The sequence below is a fragment of the Coptis chinensis genome, chromosome 3, assembly GCF_015680905.1.
Source record: "Coptis chinensis isolate HL-2020 chromosome 3, ASM1568090v1, whole genome shotgun sequence".
NCBI lineage: Eukaryota > Viridiplantae > Streptophyta > Magnoliopsida > Ranunculales > Ranunculaceae > Coptis > Coptis chinensis.
In genome coordinates this window covers 78932701-78942641 of record NC_141458.1, presented here as the reverse complement: position 1 = coordinate 78942641, position 9941 = coordinate 78932701, and the positions used below count along the sequence as shown (strand labels likewise).

Sequence of the window (9941 nt, the reverse complement as noted above, 5' to 3'; positions counted from 1 at the left end):
CCACGAAAGCAAATTTCAGTTGATCCCACATGTCCTTAGCTGTGGAGAATGTCTCAGTATTCTCCAATCGGATCATCATGCATCTTTGCTTAACACAATGTAGCGGCAGACGACGATCCGACTTGGTCCATGCTTGAAAAATCTCAAGGTCACGACGATTTTGGTCAGTAGTCCCGATCCCAATCTCGAGGTTGGGCCATCGAAATGGTTAAGTGTTCACGGAGTTCTTGCTCATTCAAGAGGTATTGAATTTTCCTATGCCATATATCATATTTTGTCCCATCAAGTTTAGTTCCATGGTTAAGGTGCGCTACTACGGTCTTGGTGGCCATCACTACATTCAGATTTGTGAGGATTGACATATGTCAGCAACTAAGTTTTCTGTATCCATTTTCTACATATATACAATGGTGGATATAACATTAGTCTATACACATTTTTTTAAATTTATTCCAAAAAAAAATCCAATCCAAGAAAATATTATCTTATTCCACATATTGGGATCAAAAACTTGCAAAGCTCATAATCATCTCTCAATAATGTAAATATAGAGTATATCTTCCAATTGATTTTTGAACAAATTCCATATTAGGAGGAACAAAACCTCTACTAATCATATTCCACTTAATACGATAAAAAAAAAATATATATATATATGCCAAACATAAACAAAGAATAATATCTATCATTTTATGGCATAAATAATCATATAATTCTACTGTAACTATATGTTAAGCTCAGAATCATGACCTGGGATCTATCCCAATGGATTCAGAAGTGTCAAAAACCCATGTATACAAAAAAACAGATCATTTGGCCGTCTCCAAAAGCCTGAACCGGCTCATAAACATTATACCGGTTCATCTAAGATATACTGTCAACTTATACCTGGAATTTCGATCAACCGATGATTTCAACAGATTCAGAAGGGTCAAAAACCCTTGGGTATGAAATTTCAGGTTAATTCGTTTTCAATAAAGGCCTGAACCATACCAAAAACTATAATTTCAGGTTAATTCGTTTTCAATAAAGGCCTGAACCATACCAAAAACTATAACCGGTTCACACTCAACCGGATAGAACACCGGGTTCGATGTCGGGTTGGTTGGTCAAAAACGAAAGCGAAAAAAAAAAACAGAGAACTGAGCCAACTCAACCTATTACGCTGATTTGAAAAAGCTCTGACCGAGTCAACTCATGAGCTAACTCGGTCATCTTCTTCAGTAAACTCGCAGAAATTTATGGCAAGGTAGGCATGTTTAGAGACGTGTATCTATCACATTATAGATCCAAAATAAACATACTTTATACTGTTACAAAGATCTCACAACATAGATTACTAACATGCAAATATTAAGCATTAATAAGATCTGTAATTTGATCAAAAAACAGTTCAAAGTTTTGAAAAAACCACAAAAAAACAGTTTTTATCAAAAACTTTGATTTGAGTTTTCTCTCATTCTACTCAACGGTTTTCCATGAAATTTTGGGAAAACGTTCCTCTCACTAAGAGCAACAAAACCTACTAATTAGTTTTTAAAAACTCATGACATATAGAGATCGAAAATCAACAGATTGTTTATTAATGGTTTTTGAGAAAAACTGACAAAACTTGATTTTTATCAATGCATGTTACAATGGCGAATCAACAAACATAAACAGCTCTGATACTAATGTAAGTAATATAAAACCAACCAAGCATATAGCTAACTCCCACGACTCTTGCGCAACAAGAGATTCATGATAGATTATATTCTATCCAGTAGGACTACGATCCTACGATCCAGGGAGTAGCTTAAATAGGGAATGGATCCTTGATCCATGTGGGCGGACCTAAGTGGTCGAACCCACTTACAGCGACAATACTGAAAATTCCAAGTGGCAACTCATCAGGACAATACCAAATTCTCCATTGACTATAAGCTTGCTCTCCCACAGTACCCAAAAGGTACTGTACCTGAGATTTGAATCCACGCACCTTGTATACATCAGTCGAGTATCATGAACCAATGCCCAAGCTCGACATATACAATCATTCACAATAGAGGGAAGAGTCTCAAAGCGGGCTGTTACCTGGTTGGAGGTGTAAAGTTTTATAGGAGAACGTTCTATTGTTCCTTTTTTCGCCACAGCCACCGACGTGTTGGTGTGTTGCTGCTAAAGTGGCCTTTTGATATCTCTTTTGCTTTCCCTTCTTCTCTACCATAACTGAGGATTCTGCGATGTACATTTCTCTTAATTCCATCTCTTTTAGGGTCTTATTCCACTCTGTTTCAGTATGCACATTTCTTCAGGAAATTACATCAAATTCACACCTTGGTAGATCAGAAGTTATACCAGGACAGCAGACTCCTCTCCGTCCAGTTTCGCTTCTTGCATCTAATAACTCAATTTAAAGCTAATTTCTCTGCTAAATCTTCAGCAGAGGTTATACCAGGACAACAGACTCCTCTCCATCCAGTTTTGCTGCTTGCATCTAATAACTCAATACAAAAAATGACTAAAAAGGGTATCAAACTTTACACCTTTTGACAATATGGGGACCAAACTTTTTTTCATGACAGTTTGGGGACCAAACTTTACACCTTTTTTTCATGACAATATGGTCCCCAAACTGTTTGATTTTTGAAATGTAGGAACTTCCGTCAAATTTCTCTAATACCGTTTCTAATTTATACTAGTAAACTGCATAGCAGTGGGGCGTGAGCGGAGAGGGAGAGGGAGAGGAAGAGGGAGAGATTGAGAGGGAGAGGGATGAATAGGAGAAGATAGAGGACAGACAGAAACCAACCAAAAGCTTTTTTGGGCCACCTTACCCCCACCCGGCCCAAAATGTTCGCTCCGCTCACGGATTAATTTGTATTTTTTTTTTCAACATTGCACATTAAAAAATTTATATTAAGTTTTTTCAACATTACAAATTAATTTATATTAATTTTTTTTCAACATTATAAATTAATTTTCATTTGTATTAATTTATAAAGTGAAAATTAATACAAATTATAAATAAACGGTGTTAGAGAAATTCATTTGTCAAAACATGTAATTTTAGAAGCAAAAAATAAATAAAGGCACAACTTCCAACTATACACTCCTAGTATGTCATTCTAATTTCTATGATAACCGAGTGTTCCAAAATCACAAGTTACAACCTAATAAAATTAGAAGAGACTAATTAACTGAACATTGTTTTAATAACTTTCTACACAATATACATATGGGGACAACAGCGTAAACATCAGGGATCCTTACAGAAGGTAATCGCAGCCTCAATTTGCATAACTCAGCATGTTCTTATAGAATACAATACAACAGTGTCCTAAAAAATTGTGCAATATTAGAGACTAGGGAAGTCAAAAACTGGAGTACATCAGAAAAGTTAGTGAGTAAATCTGAGAACTTCGACCTCTATTCCAAAGCTTCCGACGAAGACCCAGTGCTCTTTCTTCTCCTGCCAGTCTTCTTAACAGTTATGACTACATCATTTTCAACTCCCGTGTTCCTTTTCTTAGGCGTATCATTTTCAATTTCATTGTTCTTTTTCATAGGTGCATCATTTTCAATTTCATTGTTCTTTTTCTTCGGCAAAGCATTTTCAGAACTTCTTGATAAGTTTTTCTTACTCCTCAGCCGCAATATTTCACCCTTAGCTGATGCCAGTTCCTCTTCAAGCTTCTTCCCTCTCTTATCTAACTTCTCTCTCTCCTTGCCAAGTTTCATGATAATGTCATGTGCATCTTCAATATTTTCGTGGGCTTCCTTTGAGAGGTTCTTCTGCTCCATAAGGGACTTGTAAAGCATATCCTTCTCCACTTCCAGACTCTCAACTCTAGGGTTGGTCATATCTAACTCTCTCGACAGCATCAACACTTTTTTGTTTACCTCGTCAAGTGACTTTGTAGCATCTTCCAAGTCTGTCTCAATGGTCTTTCTTGCTTCCTTATCATCCACGATTTGTTTCTTAGCATCCTCTAATTCTTTATACAAAGTAGCAACCATATTTCGTTCTTCTTTTAAATCATGAGATGCACTTTCTGCTTTCTTGTAGACATCCACCAGTTCCTTCTTTAAGCTATCCCGACTGTCGGTCTCCACGGCCAGTTCACGAGATACAACTAGAAGCTCTTCTTTTGTTTTCTCTAAATCTTTTCTGACTGAAGCTAGCTCACCCGATAGAACTTCTGATTTTGATCTTGCTTCATCCAGACTAACCATCAATGATTCCCGAGCTCCAACAAACTCAGTCTGAACCCTAGAAACTTCTGATGCCAGCTCTTCACATGTTCTTCTGGACTTTCTTAATTGTTCTGACAAATCAGAAACTTCATTTCTTGAAGCCTGTAAAGTTTCTTGTCTGATCTCCAGCTCATGCCGCAGGTTTTTAGCATTATCCACCTCAACTGCCAGTAGGGTCTTAAGACCGTCCCTTTCATGAGTTAAATCGCCAGTTACTTTCTTGTTCTTGCTTGCTTCATTCAATGCAAACTTGATCTTTTCCTCTAGCTGGTGTAGTTCATGCTCTCTCTTTCCCAAGAGCTCGGCATCTGAAGCTGCTTTCTTTTCAGTAGATGACTTAAGATCATTGTATGCTTCCTGAAGTGTTTCAAGTTTTCTGTTCATGTGATCTCTTTCGGTAATTAAAGAAGTTAATTTCATATTCAGATCATCCACAGAAGATTTTTTCGAATTTAAATCTTTTTGAGTCTTAAGTAGTTCTTCTTTTAATGACTTGATTTCTGAACTCACCTCGTTGAGATCATCCTTGGCTCGTTTGTGGATAAAAGACAAGTTCGTATACTCCAATTCCTTCTCCTCAAGTGAGGAATTAAGACTTTGCAGCTTACTTTCCTTATCCTTGATCTCTAACGTTAGCAAGTTAATCCTATCCTGCAAGGCCTCAATCGAGTCACGCTTTGCCTTCAGTTTTGCTTCAAGCACCTTATTCTCCTCCCCAGCTTTTGCAAGACCGTTTTGAAGTTTATCAATATCGGTTTTGAGTTCCCCGACTAACCTTTTCTCACTTTGAAGCTCTTTCCTCAGAAGTCCTATGCTATTATTTGTTGTGTTCAGTTGGTTTGAGAAAGAGGTTTGTTCTTCTTTGGCCTTCTTATTTATTCTGGCTCTTTCTTCCTGTTCCTTAAGTAGTCTTTCCTCGAAGTTCTTCGCCCGTGAAACCACAGCTGTGTCCTTTTCAACCAGTATGTTCTTAAGCTGCATCCCAATAGTAGATAGAACTGTTAAGGGATTAACAACTTTAAGGGCATATATGAAAATCAATTAAACTAAGAAATAACAAAAACCGCTTGGTGATTATCAGGCACAAGATTTAAATTTGTAAATCTGATAATCTGAAGAAATGACTGAAGAACTTACTTTATGGATATACAAAATTATGTACAGGTAGAGTGCTTACTGATTCAATTGTTGATTCTTTGCCCGTTTTCTCCTTTTGAGCCAGTGAGTATAATGCACCAAGCACACCAGAGCTAATTATTCCAACGACATTGAAAAGAGACAGAAGTGGATTTGATGGCACTTCCTCTTGCTGTATTTGCTGGACACAAAAGCTATCTTTTTAAGAACATTATGCTTGGCATATGATTAATGAGCATTAAAGTTTCTAAGTTGGGTTACTATAAAGGCAAAATTACCTAAAAATGCAATGTACTTTGCTGTTTTTTACAATTAATGCAACATACTTTGAATTTATTCTAAAAATGAATGAACTTTCGATTTTTTTACAATTGATGCAACCTGTTTGATTTCCGTCAAATTAAGTTCGAAATTGACATCACAATTAACATCACGTGATTGTTTGAGGGTAATAAGGATTGGACACATCACCGAACTAATTGTGACGTCAATTTTGCACTTGATTTAACAGAAATCAAACCGGTTGCATCAATTGTATAAATAATCGAAAGTTCAATCATTTTGAGAATAAATTTTGTAAAAACTAGCAAAATACATTGTATTTTTAGGTTATTTTGCCTACTCTAAATATAGGGTCAACTAGTATTACCCCCCAACTAGATGGGAAATTAGTGTCTCCCCCCAAATACACATTAAAAAAAAATCAAATTGGGTTTTTTTTAGTGTAGGGGGGATTCCTAGTTAACCCTTAAATATATTACAGGTGACAGAGGTTCAAACCTCTATACTTTGGTTGTCTTCCAGTGTCCTTGAACCACGTTCTTCTCCTAACAAGAAAGAGAAAATCTTTTGTCATTGAAACACAAGGCATATATTAGTGATATATAACAGGAAGAAGATCTAAATAAAGCCGCAAAGCTAATTCACAACTTAGAAAATGGCGTCATATTAAAGTAGGATATTAATATGGTTGTTTTCAGCAACCACTCTGATGTCCGAACATATGCTTCAAAAGCACAGAAAAAATTCATGTGAATAATTTCTTTTGCTGTAATTAAGAATATCAAGTATACATGGAGAACGAACATACAATCTTGGAAGGAGAGCTTCACAAACCCCCCTCTGAACCACAATGTAGTCTTATTTGTTTGCAGAAAGGAGGGTAGAAAGGAAGGGGGTGTTTCATGGACGCGTCTTTAATGTTATTCCATGGTGCTTGTTCGAGAAATACTCTTCATTTATTAGTTCTCTGTCTGAATCCTGAAGTTTGGTTAAAAGGAAGTCACTGTATGAGTGATGTCAAATTGCCAATTAGTAAATTAGTTTCTTCATCGGGTAGGTTTTCTGTTCTCCAAATCTGCTCTAACTTCTCTAGCAATTGGCATATGAGACCTCTAAATCTCTAATAGTACCATACATGGAGCTAATTACTAAGATTCATAGTTAGTCATACCCATTTATACCAAACACAAAGACATTCAGGAAAACCGAAACTTACCTTTGACTGAAGTTTCAACAGCTCTTGCTTTAAGTTGAAGAAAAGGAATAGCTGCAACACCCAAGAACAAAATCACTTTCCTTTTACATACACCAATCTCATTTGGATTAGAAGAAGCAGACATGATTATTGTTGTTCTACGTTTCTTGTCATTTTTAATATGAGATTTTAAAAGGAAAGAGTGAGAGGAAGAATGTGATGTTATAGGAAGAAGAGGATGTAAAATGGGTGTTTGCAGAAACCAGATGCTTCCCATTGCATTAAATTAGCTCAAACAATTTCCCCACTGTCACAGTAATAATAACAGATAACAGTTTAAGAGTCAGAGTCAGAGTCAGAGTCAGAGTGTTCAAGTACTGCTCTACCTCTTGTTCTTTAGGTGGGTGCTCACTTTTGGTTGGGCTTCAGGCTTTCATTGATATGAGTCCATGAGAAAACTTATCTGTTGAGTCCAAAACTGTTTTTTCCTTTTTCTACTGTCCCTTTCAACTCCGGAATGGAAAAGAAATGAAAAGTATAGTACTAGTGTGGTCCACATTTTCTATAAATTTCGTTATTGTCACCAAATACGGTACAGGTTTAAAATGGTGTATTTGAAAAAAAACTTAGTTCGTGTTTTAAACGGAACGTCTCGGAAAAAAAAAGGAAAAAAATGCGTAAAAAAATGCGGGGCGTAAAAAACGGGTTTAAACGGTAAAACGGGTTTAAAACGTATAATACGTAAAAAAAACGGTAAAAACCGATGATAAATAATATAATAGATAAAGAATTTGATTTTTTTTTATAAGAGTGGAAAAAAGAATTGACACATAAAATAAAAATAAAAATAATACAAATGAAAGAAAATTCAAATATATGAAAGTATCAAATTATCATTACTCATCCAAATACTAGAAGTTTTAAATTCAATACCAAAACACGACTCTAAATAAGATACTACTAATTACTAACCATAATGGCATAATCAAGTTCTACAAATAAGTTAATAACTTTAAAATTTCTAATTAATTATGAATAGTCCAAAGCAAAATAGAACTGTCTCAATAAGTCAATCTAACGCCCACTCTTCAAAAAGGTAAACTCCAAAACCCCTTTTTCTTCTTTGTGTTTTATTTTAGATTAAAAAAAAAAAAGTTTTAAACGGGAGATTTTCAAAATCTCGGATTTTAAACGTTTTTTAAGTTTAAAACGGGTTTTTTTTAAAAACCCGGGTTTTAAACTGGAACCAGACGCCTTGCCAATATCTCGGGTTTTAAACGCATTTTTTTCAAAAAAAACGCCGAACTTGATGACAATGAATTTAGTATGTTTGTTTGCTATGGAAAAGAAACTAAACTAAGGAAATGAAAGGGTTTTCGAGTCTGTGGCTCAACCCTTAGATTTGAGAGGAAAGAAAAACAATTTTTTTATTTCATTTCTTTAGCTTTTGCATAACAAACAGTCATAGAGAAGGAAAAAAATACATAAAGTTTAATAAAAAAATATGTAGTTTTCTATTCTTTTCATTTCTTAAGTTTTTGCTTCACAAACATCATAGATTTCATTCCTAGGTTTTCCTTTTCCTTTTCCAAAATAACCAAATAGATACATAAAAAAGATCAAAAAGAAAAATTCATTACATTCATTTCTTTTCTATTCCATAGTGCCTCATGGGTTTTCCTTTCATTTCCTCAAGTGATTGAGTAAACAAACGCAGCTTTAATAGTGTACAGTTCAAACAAGATTTAGTTATTGAATAACTACGGTTAGTTGTAATCTATATACTAATTTTTGAAAGCATACAATACTTATGACGGTTCATAATATTTAGATGCATTGTCTATCCGTTTTGGTATAAGTATATGGTTGTGACAAGTTTACGAAAAAATGTCGTACGCAAATTAAGTATAGGCCTTTCCGAGCCTCCAAATTCCGAGATTGTGTTTAGAAACTCTATGGTTTTGTTAAATTAGTATTTGTAAATACATACTCTATCCCAAGATATTGGAGGCAATTGACGTTATTAATATGGGCCAGTATTTTATTTTTAGAGCACAGTTAGAAATAAGGTCAAAAGTCATTGATTCGAGAATGAAATCTAAGACTTCCAAGCTAGTAGCACAATGTGAGCAAAGCGGTAGGAGAAAGATCATAGGCTCAAATTTTTATTTGTTTGTTTTAAATTTGTTTGACTGGATTTTTAAGTCATTGGAAATACAAGTCAAATTAGAACCAGCTTTTGTAGATGTGCTCGAATGTGGGTTAAATTTCTAACTAAGAGAAGAAGAAGATGTCATCGTTATAGTAGTATACAAAAGTTTTCAGTTCCAACTTTAACATGTTACAGACAACTTATATACTTATAGTTATATATATTAACTGTATTGGTGATGCTTTTGTGATATCAACCTAGTATCAAATACCAAATTTCTAACAATTTGAAATTTCTAACAATTTGGTGTTTTTTCAATATTAGGAGAGTTACATGTTGATGAAAACACCAAAAAAACACCAAACCAAACACCAAATCATCGGCCAATATTTGGTTCCAGATTTGGTGCTATATCAAATCACTTACGCGGTTTTAGAAAAACCGTACGGTTTTGCCAACACTACGTGGGCTTAGGGCTGCTAAATAGGCTTCTATAGCGCGGTTTTGGCAAAACCGCGCGGTGTTTCTAAAACCGCGTGCTCTCAATGACAACAACGGGCAAAAAACGGCTATATCTTTCTAACCCTATAAATTGAAACACTCACACCATAGTTTTACACTCACTTCTTTTCTCTACTCTCTACTCTTTACTCTTAAAACAACAATGATTAGTCAAGAACCAAAATCAAAATCTAGAGGGGCTTCATGGATACAAGAAGAAGATGTTGCTCTCACCAATAGTTGGCTACAAGTTAGTTAAGATGGTGTAGTAGGAAATGAGCAAAAGTCAAACGAATTTTGGGCTAGAATTCTAAATGCATTTCATGCAAATCTAGGAAGAATGACCGAACGCAACTTGACGGGCATAAAACACCGTTGGACTCTCATTCAAGCTAATATCAACAAGTTTCATGCTATTCTTTCTAAGATTCAAGCATC

At 35.1% G+C, this 9941-nt stretch overlaps 1 protein-coding gene across 5 annotated transcripts; it reads right to left on the bottom strand.

Moving 5' to 3' along the window:
- Nucleotides 1-3169: 3169 nt before the first annotated feature.
- Nucleotides 3170-7281, bottom strand: MFP1 (MAR binding filament-like protein 1). 5 transcript variants are annotated; one of them, XM_086602842.1, is made up of 5 exons: nt 6872-7281; nt 6154-6200; nt 5414-5554; nt 4747-5211; nt 3170-4593 (listed from the first exon to the last, which is right to left on the bottom strand). In XM_086602842.1, exons 1-5 carry the CDS (start codon nt 7125-7127, stop codon nt 3409-3411), a joined length of 2094 nt encoding a protein of 697 aa, XP_086458968.1. In that variant the 5' UTR covers nt 7128-7281; the 3' UTR covers nt 3170-3408. The 5 variants fall into 5 exon arrangements, with proteins under 5 accessions (XP_086458968.1, XP_086458964.1, XP_086458966.1 ...); XM_086602838.1 differs by having other exon boundaries at nt 3170-5211; nt 6872-7256; XM_086602840.1 differs by having other exon boundaries at nt 3170-5211; nt 5414-5545; nt 6872-7209.
- Between the last annotated feature and the right edge of the window lie 2660 nt (nt 7282-9941).

What these genes read in the sequence shown, in the direction of transcription:
- MFP1 (XM_086602838.1), bottom strand. Translation starts at nt 7,127, where the DNA reads ATGGGAAGCATCTGGTTTCTGCAAACACCCATTTTACATCCTCTTCTT. An exon ending in AAGACAACCAAAGTATAGAG is followed by an intron (nt 5,555 to 6,153) that starts GTTTGAACCTCT and finishes TTTTGTGTCCAG; the next exon opens with CAAATACAGCAAGAGGAAGT. An exon ending in AAGAATCAACAATTGAATCA is followed by an intron (nt 5,212 to 5,413) that starts GTAAGCACTCTA and finishes ATTGGGATGCAG; the next exon opens with CTTAAGAACATACTGGTTGA.